The sequence below is a fragment of the Sinocyclocheilus grahami genome, unplaced genomic scaffold (assembly GCF_001515645.1).
Source record: "Sinocyclocheilus grahami isolate Dianchi unplaced genomic scaffold, SAMN03320097.WGS_v1.1 scaffold1897.1, whole genome shotgun sequence".
In the NCBI taxonomy this organism is placed as follows: Eukaryota; Metazoa; Chordata; class Actinopteri; order Cypriniformes; family Cyprinidae; genus Sinocyclocheilus; species Sinocyclocheilus grahami.
In genome coordinates, this window is record NW_015507076.1 from 21,473 (window position 1) to 35,602 (window position 14,130).

A 14,130-nucleotide genomic window follows, 5' to 3' on the forward strand; every position below is an offset into this window, starting at 1 on the left:
CATGAGACCTTTGACCTCAGAAAAAAAGAACCTCTCCACAAACAGCAACACCAACTTCACACATTACTAACCAGTTAAACTTTATTTCTGGAGTATCTAAAACAGAAGTTCTTTATTGAATTAAAGGTTTAGATGGTTTTTTTTACTTTCATTTGAAGTTTAAAAAAAAAAGTTTCTCTTTGGCTGTTACAATAGTGTTTGTAAAGCACATATGTGATGCCAGGGAACTTATGGTTAAATAATTTCATGCGTCTGAGTGTTGGGTTGCATTTGATCAAAATCTGTAGTTTTTTTAATGAGTTTTATGTTATTGCAGTTCTACGATACAACGTGACAATGTGAGAAAATGGTATAAACCACTTTCAGAATTATGGGTTATAAAAAGGTTTCAATCCTGTCACTCATAGACATGAAGAATCAGCATGTGAATCTCAGCAATGGTGACAAAATATTCTGATAATTTTGATATGATTTTTGTAAAAATAGGTGCTAAACAGCACTAAAAGTGGGTCTCCTATGATTACAAGCCAAAGAACCGCTTTTAGTGCTATATAGCACCATTTTTTTTTAGTGTATTAGATTTTCACTGACAGACCAAATTTAGCCTCGTTTTAGCCTAGACGTCCAGGCTATATTTAGACGTCTAATAGACGTCTTTTACATGCAAAATTGCTTGCTGGGTTATGAGCATTTGACCGTTTCCTTTGAGTAAAACTATCCTTTTACAGAACCAAAGAAATGTAAAGGTATTCAAGGCAATCCGTCAAAATAAAAGTTCGGTTTACCTTGAAGTCATTGTGGCAGAAATAGCCTAGATTACTATTGTTCAGTAGAATGTGTGTAATAGGCTATAATTAATTATTGTAATGATTAAAACCTTTTTTAAGGGCTAATCATACAATATTTCTTCAATGTTTTTAATTGTAATTTTAAATCCCCTTTATTTAAAAAAAGTTTAATTTTCATTAATTAAAATATAAATTAAATGAATGTTTTATGCCTTAAAAATTGTAAATACACAACACAGAATTTCTGAGGGAAAAATCATAGGGCTATTGTAAGAATAAATTAAACTTGCTTTTATGCTTTCAAATAATTATACATGCTAAAACAGAATTTGGTTACAATAAAACATAAGGTTGAAAAAAACAAAACATTTCATAGGGCCCTAAACATTTAATTTTTGTTAAACTTTTAATAAATTGATGTTAAATTGCTTAAGTTTCATGATTTTAATTAATTAGACGTGCTTTTTGCTTAATACAATTTAATTTAACCATTAAAAATGAGATCTAGATAGATAGATAGATAGAAATGATTATTAGTAAAAAATTTAAGGAAAAAGAAAAAAGTTAATGTTTTCATTCTTTTTGACTCACGCCCCTCCCTCCCTTCTGAAAAAAAGCAATAGAAACCATCACAGAATTTGTAATGGTTTTACCGGTTATAATGGGACGTGTATTGGTTTTAATGGAAACTATAATGGTCCCTGTGGGTTTCTACTGGTAATTGGTCACCTTCTATTGGCGTCTTGTTAAAACCAATAAATGTGCCAAAACACACGAAAACCTTTTTATTTTTATTATTTTTTTTTTTAATGGTTTTAATTTTTCAATGTTTCTTCTTTCAGCAGGGCTGGGAATTGCCATTGCCCAAATGTTCTAACTGAGTTATGCGGTGCAATGCTGTGTCAAGTGTGATTTGTTGGTGATATCTGTCAAAGAGCAGATGGTGTTCATATTTTTTTAAAACATCACTTACAATGCTTTAATTTGTCACTGATTTCCTGGGTACTCTTGGCTAGTTGTCTATAGGATGTTTATGTTAAGTTAAATATCCAGAGTCAATACACCGATGAAGCCCGGAGCAGTAGAATTCCTGCCTTGTTTGGATTTCCCTGCAAACGTCAGTTTGAAAAGAGAAAGCGCAGCTGCTTCGCTCCGCCCCGCCCCGTGACTGGGGCGAAGCAAAGAGCGTTTGTCCCGTTACATCAGTGCGCCCAGAGGCTTAAACCCAGAGAAACTAGAATGCTTGAAAGACAAGGGGGAAAAGTTCCGTTTCCTCCCGTCAAATTGTGAGGAAAATGGCGAGTCTGTAGGAGACTAAAGCGACTGAATAAGGAGAAGGGTTATGTGAATGGAGTATATCTTTGTAGTGAGGTGAGGAAACATTCTGTCTTCAGTGGAGTATGGCACAACGCGAGCCTTCGTTGCATGGAAAAGGAAGCGTCAACTTTATAGACGTTTCAGCGTGACGCGTTTTCACTTCAGTAATGTGGATTGTACGCGCCCTGGGCAGCTACCGAAAAAGCGGTCTTCATCGAGCAAGACAGAAGGGACCAGCGAGCTTCAATATCATCATTTGGATGAGTTTAACCGATGCATATTCTGATCGATACATCTGAAATATGTTTACCTCACGTATAACGGGACAACACTCACCTTCGGGTCGCGCAACGTGTACGCGAACGCACTTTGCAGATGTTAGATAATCACAGTCGTTAGTCATTTGACTCCAGCATGCACATGTCTGTTTGAGGGATTGTTGTGTATGAGTGATTTGCTGTACTGACTGCGCGATGGCCCTCAGGTCCAGAAGACCATTGGTGAGCGTCATCGTGGGTTTTTTTCTTGGCTTCACAGCCGCATCGTGGCTGGTTGTGCCCAGAGTTGTGGAGATCAGTGTGAAGAACAGAAGGTCTTCAGTGTGTACATACTACAGTAGCGGCAGGGCTCAGGCTAAAGTTTCAGACACCGCCCACAGTACCTCATCTACAATTGGCAGACACAAGCATCTGCAGCCACTCTTCTCCAGCCAGGAAGGCAGTGATGAAGGTGAAGAGGATCTTTATAGGACAGGGAACAGTACTGATGGAACTGGTCCTGTACCTCCAGCTAGCTTTTTGTATGTGGGGGTCATGACAGCTCAGAAGTATTTGGCCTCCAGGGCTGTGGCTGCCTACAGGACATGGACCCCCAACATCCCTGGGCGGGTGGAGTTCTTCTCCAGTGAGGGCTCTGAGAAGGTGCCCCTGCCAATTCCAATGCCCGTCATCCCGCTGACAGGAGTGGATGATTCATACCCTCCGCAGAAGAAATCTTTCATGATGCTGAAGTACATGCATGACCATTATTTGGATAAATACGAGTGGTTTATGAGGGCTGATGACGATGTCTACATTAGAGGTGAATAATAGGGGTATGATTAAAAAGGGGACCTTGTTGAAACATTTTGATGAATAGAGCTTGAAAAATATTTCTACGACCAACAGCCTTTGAAATTTTGGCAATAAGTTAAACGGCCTTTTCCTGGAAAATTAGAGAAAGTACAAAGTTTTGGAAGCCTGTTGTAGGACCATCGAGTTTTTTTGCTTTGTCAATTTGCGTTTGCATTGTGCATGTTATTTTCTTGACAGTTGAGCTTCCACCAATTACTTATTACTGTAATGCATCCAGACATTTTACTCTAAACACTTAATTTAAATAACTATTTTTATATATTAGTGTAATGACCCTAGTAAATAAAATAAAAAAACCTATGCCATAATTGATTCAAAATACATTTATATTTCAAAAAGTATATTTCAAATCTATTAACATATGTATTGACATATCATTTTATTTGGAGTATTTCTTAATTGCATAATGCACATTTCTTAATATTATGCTTAAAATGTGTTTTAATATCACTATTAATAAGGATTGTATGATCTCTGTATAATATGAGTCTTTAAATGCAAGTGCACCTGAAGTATACTTGCAATAGTTCCAATTTAGCATAATCAAATATAGTTATATAGTTGGACTTTAGTACTACTTTAGCACTATTAAAGTGCATTAAGCACAAGTTTAGCTGTTCCAATCTAGCAGACTTTAAGTATACCAGTTTAGTGTACCAAAAACTACAATTGCAGGCTATTTTTATTAAGCACGTAAATATGTAACTGTATTTGTAGTATAAATAACTGTATTTCAAATATGTTTTAGTATTTTTGTTCACTAGGGCAGAATTGGAGGGTAAATAAAAATAACTTGTCTGTCAGCACAAATACATTGGTCAGTCAACAAATTTGGTGTCAGTCCTTTCCCCCCCCCATCAAAACGGTTTTGCACAAAGATATGAATAGTACTTTTGAAGAATAGATTTCATGCAAAAAATACATGATAAATCAGTGTCAGTAGCAAATAATTTTACATGGAGCAGGTGAGGTAACCTAATGTACTACCTATATTGTATATTTCATTTTATGAAAAATGTTACATGAAAAAGTACATTATTAAATGTCAATATAATATGTGTAAGCACATTAGTCATCAATTACTCACCATGCAGAATTGATATAAATGGCAAAGAATTGTTTGATGTTCTGTTTCTCTTAATCTCATTGTTTTCTCTAATCAATCTGCCTCCTGTAGGTGAGAAGTTGGAATTGTTTCTTCGCTCTCTCAACAGCAGTAAACCACTGTATCTGGGTCAGACAGGTCTTGGTACCACAGAGGAGCTAGGTAAACTGGCCCTGGAGCCTGGAGAGAACTTCTGTATGGGTGGTCCAGGGATGATCTTCAGCCGAGAAGTTCTCCGCAGGATGGTGCCACACATCGGGTCCTGTCTTAGAGAGATGTATACTACTCATGAAGATGTGGAGATAGGACGCTGCATCAGGCGTTTTGGAGGGACCCAATGTGTCTGGTCATACGAGGTAATGCATAACATCCTCCTGTGGCATTTGGGTTGAATGGGTTGAAGTGCACACTCTTAGAGTCTGTAGTGTTCAGGTTTGTCTTAACCTCTTATTATATTTGCTGTTTTGCTTCAAATTAAAAGAACATTATTGCATTATATTTCTTGCACCATTACATTTTAGGCACAAATATGTGCTGGTCAGGATCATATTTGTTGTTACATGCACCATTGTAATGTGACTAGATGTCTTTTCTAAATCAGTTGTCAGATTATTGTCTTCCATCTGTCGTTTTAGCCGACACTGCATGTACACATAGTGCTGTACTGATGGAATAGTTGTGCCTTTCTGTAATTTTGGTGGTTTGCCATGGGACAAAGACTTTTTTAACATGCTATGTGTAAGTTTTTTGGACTGTACGAAAGCATAAAAAACATAACGTTTGTAGATATTTTGGAAACATGCTAAATTAACATATTTGTTTCTCAGAAAAACAATGCTACAGCTGCCATTCTACTTTGAAATATGCCTTTCGTTTTATTTTGGTCTGTGATTTATGGGATCATATTCCTGCCAAATGTATTGCATTCACGGATAAAAAAATAACAAGCGTGAAACCAAAATTTAAAAACGCATGTAAAATTATATTGCACAAAATTTAAAAATGAAAGCAAAGTTTTCAGAATAGCAAACAATGGTCACGGATCAAAAAATAATGTGTAAATCAAAAATGTAATAACGCATAAAAAAAAAAAAAAAGCACGAATCAAAACTTTAAACACATTTAAAATCATATTGCACAACACTGAAATATTAATGCAAAATTATCCGAATTACACACAAAATCATGTTTTCCTTGGTTATATTTCTCAGTTTTTTGTGCTCTCAGACATTTTCTGCACATATTTTTATTTTTTGTATGCTTATGTTTTTACCTTTGCTCTTTATTCCACGTTCTGCACTTCTTCTTCCAAATGTTGTGGTTAGAGTTTCATGTAAATCAGGGTGTTGATGTAAAACATCATCATTGGTCCACTAGTTCTAGATTGACAGCTCCTCCTCAGCCAATCAGATGAAGAGGGGCGATGACGCCACTCCAACGCGCCTTATTACTGTCGATGCTCCGTTTTCTGTTCACTTGTACAGGTGAAAATGGACAACTGTCGGCTGGGAAACATCTTTCCATACAGGAAACTGTTATACGTGTCTGTCTGTCACTGCTGTACGCCTGCCTGGCGATCCGTTAACATTAAATGAGTAAATCGGTAAATACATTTTTAATTAATGTAATGTTTTTGCATTGAAAATGATAGTGCTACAGAGTAGACAGTTACAGAGGCCAGGTGGATTTGATGTACACAATGATTTATTGTGTTGTGTTTATTTGCATAGCTACATATATAATTGCCTAACACTATCATATTAATGTTTCAAATAAATAAAGTTATACATACCAACAATATGAACGTAAAACAGCCAGTAGGTGGCGGTAAGTCTTTAGAATAAGACATTAAATCATTCATTCAAATGGCTGATTCATTCAGTGAGGAATAAAGTGAATCAATCAATAGGAAAGGCTGCTGTGTTGCTTGTAGAGGACACTGTTCTGCTGTGGCTTTGTTTGGACTCTTTGTCGAAATAGAGCAAAATGAGAAAATAGTTACTATTAATAGTAAACTCACTCAAAATATACTTCTTGTTATATTGATTCAGTTCAATAAATATTTGCAATGGTCCTGATATTAGGAAAAACACTCACTCTGTATGTCATAAAATAAATTATAGTGCCATTCTTTACAAACAACATTTATTTTAAATGCTAAGCCTATAACTCATTAAAACTAAACTAAAAACTGAACCTCCTGCTGGGCTGTCATACCTCTCATTTCCATGAGTGAATCATTAGACGCGGTGTTACATTTGGTTGATAAACTATTAGCCTATTTATTTTGTAAAGAAGGCTTTGTACTTTTCTCGTATCTGAATATCTACTTAAACAACATCCTTCACATATGCAATAAATTTGTTTGGAATACACCACGGCATGGCGATGGTTTCTGTGAACCTCTTCCTGAAATGAAGAAAAACTCTGCGATACTGTCTAACGTTATACTTGTCACACAGAATGAGAAATATATTTAGAGAAACCCTGAAGTGCCTGCTTTTACCTGTTTACGTTTTGCTTATTTGACATTAAATGTATTATATAAGTCACTTTGGAATATGAATCATAGCACGTTCAGAAGATAAAAAATGCAACGTCTAGTCCGGAAAATACAGAATAGCTAAATGTTTTGCGGGACCCCCTGGCTTTGGGTCACGACATGGACCCTAGTTTGAAAACCCAAGCTCTTACTCATATTATCCTCTCCTAACAGTAATAACCATAACAAGACTTATAATCAGTCAGGTAAAGGCGAGCCAGGCACATCAGCCACTTCGCGAGGCCGGTGCATTTAGTGGCTGATCCCTTTCCCAATGTGACCGGAGGCGAATAAATACAGGTGAATATAACCACGACAGGTCGCTAGAATGGCTCATTTAATGTTAACGGATCGCCAGGCAGGCGTACAGCAGTGACAGACAGACACGTATAACAGTGTCCTGTATGGAAAGATGTTTCCCAGCCGACAGTTGTCCATTTTCACCTGTTCAAGTGAACAGAACACGGAGCATCGACAGTAATGAGTTGGAGTGACGTCACCGCCCCTCTTCATCTGATTGGTTGAGGAGGAGCTGTCAATCTAGAACTAGTGGATTAATGATGATGTTTTAGCCCTCCCTGATTTACATGAAACTCTAACCGCAAAATTTGGAAGAAGAAGCGCAGAACGTGGAATAAAGAGCAAAGGGAAAAACAGCATAAGCATACAAAAAATAAAAATATGTGCAGAAAATGTCTGAGAGCACAAAAAACAGAGAAATATAACCAAGGAAAACATGATTTTTGTGTGCAATGTGGATAATTTTGCATTAATATTTCAGTTTTGTGCGATATGATTTTAAATGTTTAAAGTTTTGATTCTTACTTATTTTTTTAAATGCGTTATTACATTTTTGATTGACACTTATAATTTTTTGATCCGTGACCATTGTTTGCTATTCTGAAAACTTTGCTTTCATTTTTTAATTTTGTGCAATATAATTTTACTTGCGTTTTTAAATTTTGGTTTCACGCTTGTTATTTTTTTTTATCCTCGACTGCAATACATTTGGCGGGAAAATGATCCCATAGTGATTTGGCCCACTGCCAATTTACCCAATACTAGTTTGACCGTTGGGTTGCCAGTTGGTGGAAAACACAGCGTATTGCGGCTATGGAAGCCAGCAAATCAACAGGTGTGTCTGAGCAAGTGATGTCACTCTGACTGCACAACCATGGCTTTGAAGCTATCACATGACTAGCTAAGAGCAAAGCATTGTGACAGATTTGTAATCTACATTCGCTTTTTTTGTTGTTGTTGTTAAATCATCCTCAAATTTGAAACATAATTTCTTTACACCTATTTACACTTGTGGCATTGTATTTATAGGTGTCATAGGCACATTTATTATTATTGTTTTTAATGATAAAAAGATGTTATTCAAAAATCCATTCCACAATACTTCTGTTTCTGTAACTTTCATATTTTTTATTTGTAAATATTCTGAAAACTTTGTAAATAAAGCTCCAAGCGTCTTTTCAAAAGATGCCACAATTGTGCACATATTCCAAAAGATAAGTAAAAGACTGCCATTTGAGCTGAGGTATGAAATTTCATGATTTGAGCTCAAAACAGGGGTGCAATTTTACTGTAGGTGGATCATTCTAACTAGCAGATAGCTTGGCAAGCCCCTTACTGCCCTAGTAAAAAAGTAATATTTAAAATAAATATTTCATACTAAGTATAGTTCAAATCTATTAACATATTTACTGACAGATAAAAGGAGGGGGGGTCACGATGCCGGCTCAACATCGTGATGTCTATCAGCCATTGGCGATGGACGATGACATTGTCTATCGACCCAACCTTATTTACTTGGAATATTACTTGTGCACAATGCACTTTTCTTAATATAAAACTAAAATGTGTTTTAATAATGTTACATTTTTATGAGGATTGTATGATCTCTGAATAATATCAGACTTTAAATGCAAAATATTTTTAATGCGCATTGCCAGCTGCTCATCAGGAAATTGGCTCTGTGCTGGTTGCTAGTATATGAAGCAAATCACTGCAAATTGTAAATTATGTTATTTCACAATTTTATATTTTTGTTTATATCGTCACAAAATGTAAACTATATTATTGCAGTTGGACCCATGCAGGCTCTGAGCACAGGGTTTGCACTTTATACAGATACAGAGAGATCATCAATCACTTTTCCATTGCGCTGCAACCAGTAAGATTCACGCTTTTGGCCACATGCCTGGAGCCACTACTGTATCTTGCTGTAGGCTGGTACTGATATAAGGCTTGATGATCACAGCAGCATTGGTGCGTAAGGGGTCGCTATATCCTGATGGATCCCTCTGAGTGATTGTTTATCATGCAGCTCAGGACAGGAACTGACACAGCATTATTATGTCACTGATTCATTGAGTTGCAGTTAAACGTATTCAGCACCTCTGAGACACAAACACTGACACACAGCACAAAGTCGCATCATTACTTAAGTACTCTACTGTTACCAGATACATTGGTATATAATGATTAAAATATTCATGTGACATATTTATGCATGAATGCTTTTCATGAAGTGCAGATAGATTTTGTTTAAAAATAAATAAAATTAAAGTAATTCTGATGCCACTGTATGATCGATCATAGGCTCTGGCTAAGAGAGTGAGATGTGTTTGTGCCCCATAATGCTTCAATGCAGAATTCCTCCCTGAAGACCTTCACTCCAGAGGCCTGATGTTGTGTGGGTTGAACTGTACCCACAAAATGTTTACACTGAGCAAAACAAATATGAATATTTAGAGTAAAAACTGATACATGGGATTGAGTTTCTCACATTTTTGAGAAATCTGTTTATATTTTGGGCAATGACATCAAGAGAAGTGAAAGGTGTGTTGAACAGAATTTACACTGAGACACCAGTAGAAATGTGAACGGCACCCATGGGGTGAAGATTTGGCAGCAGGCCAGTGTAACTTGGACCCGGTGAGTGCCACGCCCACCTCGTGACTCGGTGTAACTGCCGCTGCAACTGCCATATGCCTCAGGAGACTCTGAAATTGTTTCAGTTCTTGTTATGCCTTTGAATGAATTCAAGCAGTTCAACACTGCGACAACACGTTTATCTGTGAGGCGTGCTGTCTGTTCTGACCGAATCCAACTCCATACCGAGAAAAGCTCTTTTCCCAGTTGACCCGAAGACCCAACTGGCTGAGGTGCCGGAGCACCAGGTCCTTGTGCTTGCACAACTGATTCTGAGACTGTGCTACCATAAGCCATTCGTCGAGATAGCTGAGGATGCGAACACCTTGCTCTCTGAAGGGAACAAAAGCCCCTTCCGCAACTTTCATGAAGATACAGGGGGACAGGGACAGCCCGAAGGGCAGGAACTTGTACTGATATGCACGTCTTTCAAACGCAAACAGCAGAAATGGTCTGAAGGATCGACACATGAAAGTACATGTCCTTCAGGTTGATTGCTGCAAGCCAATCTCGGGGACGGATGCACCCGAAGATGCGTTTCTGCATCAACATCTTAAAATGTAACCAGTGAAAGGCACACGATCAAGACACACAGGTCCAAGATTGGTCACAACCCACCGCCTTTCTTGGGTACAATGAAGTAGGGGCTGTAAAACCCCGTCTTCATATCGGCTGGAGGGACAAGCTCTATCATGTCCTTCGCCAGTAGTACCGCGAACTTCGCACACAAGACATGAGCATCAGCAGCCTTCAATGATGTGAAATGAATGCCCCTGAACTTGGGGGGATGCCAGGCGAACTGAATTGCATGGCCACAGGTCCGGATGGTCCGCAGGAGCCAGCGAGACAGGCTGGGCAGTATTAGCCAGGTACCCAGATACCGTACAAGCAGGACCAGCGGAACCACCGATGTACCCGCAGTGGGGCAGTGAGGTGGAACGCAGAGACCCGGCTCGGGCAGCTCAGGGGGCGGACCGAAGAGTCATCCTTATGAAGTTGTCACCTTTATTTATGTAACGCTTTTAACAATACAGATTGTGTCAAAGCAACTTTACAGTATTAAATAGGAAAATAGTGTGTTAATAATGCAAAATGACAATAGTAAAAATACATTTTCAGTTAATGGCAGTTCATCATTGTATTCAGTGATGTCATCATCCAGCTCAGTTCAGTTTAAATAATGTCTGTGCAATCAAGTCGACGATATCGCTGGATATTAAGTGTCCCCAACTAAGCAAGCCAAGCAAGAGGCGACAGTGGCAAGGAACCAAAACTCCATCGGTGGCAGAATGGAGAAAAAACCTTGGGAGAAACAACGCTCAGTCGGGGGGCCAGTTCTCCTCCGGCCAGACGAAACCAGCAGTTCAGTTCCAGGCTGCAGCAAAGTCACATTGTGCAGAGGACTCATCTGGTTCCTGTGGTCTTGTCCCGGTGACCGTCTAGGAGACAAGGTCTTCACTGGGGATCTGTCTCTTGGGCTCATCTAGTTGTCCTGGTCTCCGCTGACATTCAAGGCTGTAGAGGTCGTCTCTAGGTGCTGATCCACCATCTGGGCTGGATACGTACTGGATCCGGGTGACTGCAGTGACCATCTGATCTGGATACAGACTGGATCTGGTGGCTACGGTGACCTCGGAATAAGAAAGAAAAAGACTAATATTAGTGTAGATGCCATTCTTCTAACGATTTAGCAAGTACATTGAGTGTTCTTGGTTCCGGTTGTCTTATTTAATGCAGCCTAAAAATCCTTTAACGGATTTGAATATTAGAAATGTATTGGTGTGTTATGTGTAAGCCAGGTTAAAGAGATGGGTCTTTAATCTAGATTTAAACTGACAGAGTATGTCTGCCTCCCGAACAATGTTAGGTAGGTTATTCCAGAGTTTGGATGCTAAATAGGAAAAGGATCTGCCACCCGCAGTTGATTTTGATATTAGGTATTATCAAATTGCCAGAGTTTTGAGAACGCAGTGGACGTGGAGGACTATAATGCAATAAGAGCTTGTTCAAATACTGAGGTGTTAAAACACTCAGGGCTTTGTAAGTAATAAGCAAGATTTTAAAATCTATATGATGTTTAATAGGGAGCCAGTGCAGTGTTGACAGAACCGGGCTAATATGGTCATACTTCCTGGTTGTAGTAAGAACTCTAGCTGCTGCATTTTGGACCAGCTGGAGTTTGTTTATTAAGCGTGCAGAACAACCACCCAATAAAGCATTACAATAATCTAACCTTGAGGTCATGAACGCATGAATTAACATTTCTTAATTTGACATTGAGAGCATAGGTCGTAATTTAGATATATTTTTGAGATGGAAAAATGTTTTACAAATGCTAGAAATGTGGCTTTCAAAGGAAAGATTGCTATCAAATAGCACACCTAGGTTCCTAACTGATGACGAAGAATTGACAGAGCTGCCATCAAGTCTGAGACGGTGTTCTAGGTTATTACATGCGGAGGTTTTAGGTCCGATAATTAACACCTCTGTTTTTTCAGAATTTAGCAGAATTTTCAGTTTTTTATATCGACTATGCATTCCGTCAGTTTTTCATATTGGTATGTTTCGCCAGGCCGCAAAAAAATATATAGAGCGGAGTATCATCAGCATAACAGTGAAAGCTAACATCGTGCTTCCTGATGATAACTCCCAGGGGTAACATGTAAAGCATGAAAAGTAACGGCCCTAGTACTGAGCCTTGAGGTATTCCATACTGCACTTGTGATCGATATGCAGGGGTGCACATAAGTGGTCTGCAGATCCGCATGCACAACCAAAATAAAAAATGTGCTCCATAAACAAGTTCTGACAGCGCATTTGCATACCGAATGACAGCTGTTAATGCACAATTACCATTTTAGATAGACAAACTATACTGTATAAGATTTCTATTCAAATTGAAAGCATAAATCTAGTGTTACAGAGCTGACGAGACGTGAGACATGCGGATCCATCTGCAAGGCTTTATTGTGGAGAAGACAGAGACGTGGTCATGAAGCAGGCAGGGTCAAACAGGTATATGGTGGGCAAGACACAAGAACAGTCCTAGGGCTAGCGTGGGTCGACGATGGGCAGACAGAGTCAGAAGGAGCAAGACTAAGGGAGAAATCCAGGAAACCAGGCGAAGATCAGAAACCGAGAAAACAGCTAGGCTAGGGCTAGGGCTAGGGCTAAGGCTAAGGCTAAGACTAGGGCTAAGACTAAGGCTAAGGCTAATGACTAGGGCTAAGGCAATGACAAGGGCTCCGTAAGGTAGCTATCTCTAGGAGAGTGATAAACGCTGAAACAATACTCGGCAGAGGGAAGGGATCAGAGTGAGTGTTAAATAGTGAGGGAGTGATATGAAACAGCTGGGTGCAATCAGTGTAAACAGGTGTGTGCAATTCGTGCTGAGTGCAATCAGTGCAATGCATGATGGGAAATGTAGTCCGGGGTGATGTGCAACAGTGTGTAGTGCGAGAGTCAATGAATAGGAAAGTTCGTTGACCGGATTCGTGACAACTGTAATGGCAACGTGAGTCTGTGTATGCGATTAATTTGGAGATGCGTTCCAATATAATTTATCCTTATTTAGGGTATAGGCCTATTCTATTTTGATCTGCAGTTTAATAAAAGTTAAACAGAAAAAAGACAAAAAGTAGCACTGCATGTGTTTCTGAATATTTATTCAACCAGACTGTATAATGATGAAAAACCATAAACATGACATGTATAATTAAAATACGCAAATTCCTTCAGCGCACATTTCAGTGCAATATTTTTCAGATTTTTTAAACCGTGTATACAATATAATTATTTTTAATTAAGCTGAGATATAGCACTATAAATTATTAATTCATTTGCAACAAAACTATAAAGTTTTGTTGCAAACAGATGAAGACATTAGCAGGCTTCTCAGCTCGCCCCTCAACGGGCTAAGGCTAAGGCAAATGACTAGGGCTAAGGCTAGGGCTAATGACTAGGGCTAGGGCTAGGACTAGGACTAGGACTAGGGCTAGGGCTAGGGCTAGGGCTAGGGCTAGGGCAATGACAAGGGCTCCGTAAGGTAGCTATCTCTAGGAGAGTGATAAACGCTGAAACAATACTCGGCAGAGGGAAGGGATCAGAGTGAGTGTTAAATAGTGAGGGAGTGATATGAAACAGCTGGGTGCAATCAGTGTAAACAGGTGTGTGCAATTCGTGCTGAGTGCAATCAGTGCAATGCATGATGGGAAATGTAGTCCGGGGTGATGTGCAACAGTGTGTAGTGCGAGAGTCAATGAATAGGAAAGTTCGTGGACCGGATTCGTGACAGAGCCCCCCCCC

The 14,130-nt window shown here is 38.9% G+C and overlaps 1 protein-coding gene across 1 annotated transcript in view; it reads left to right on the plus strand.

The window, feature by feature from the left end:
• Window positions 1–2,011: 2,011 nt before the first annotated feature.
• The window catches only part of LOC107573232 (chondroitin sulfate synthase 3-like), a 76,459-nt gene continuing 64,340 nt past the window's right edge, over window positions 2,012–14,130 (plus strand). Inside the window, exons 1-2 of the mRNA XM_016259668.1 lie at window positions 2,012–3,185; window positions 4,416–4,699. Of these exons, the coding sequence (XP_016115154.1) occupies window positions 2,579–3,185; window positions 4,416–4,699 (891 nt within the window). The 5' untranslated portion in view covers window positions 2,012–2,578. The remainder of the gene's footprint in view (window positions 3,186–4,415; window positions 4,700–14,130) is intronic.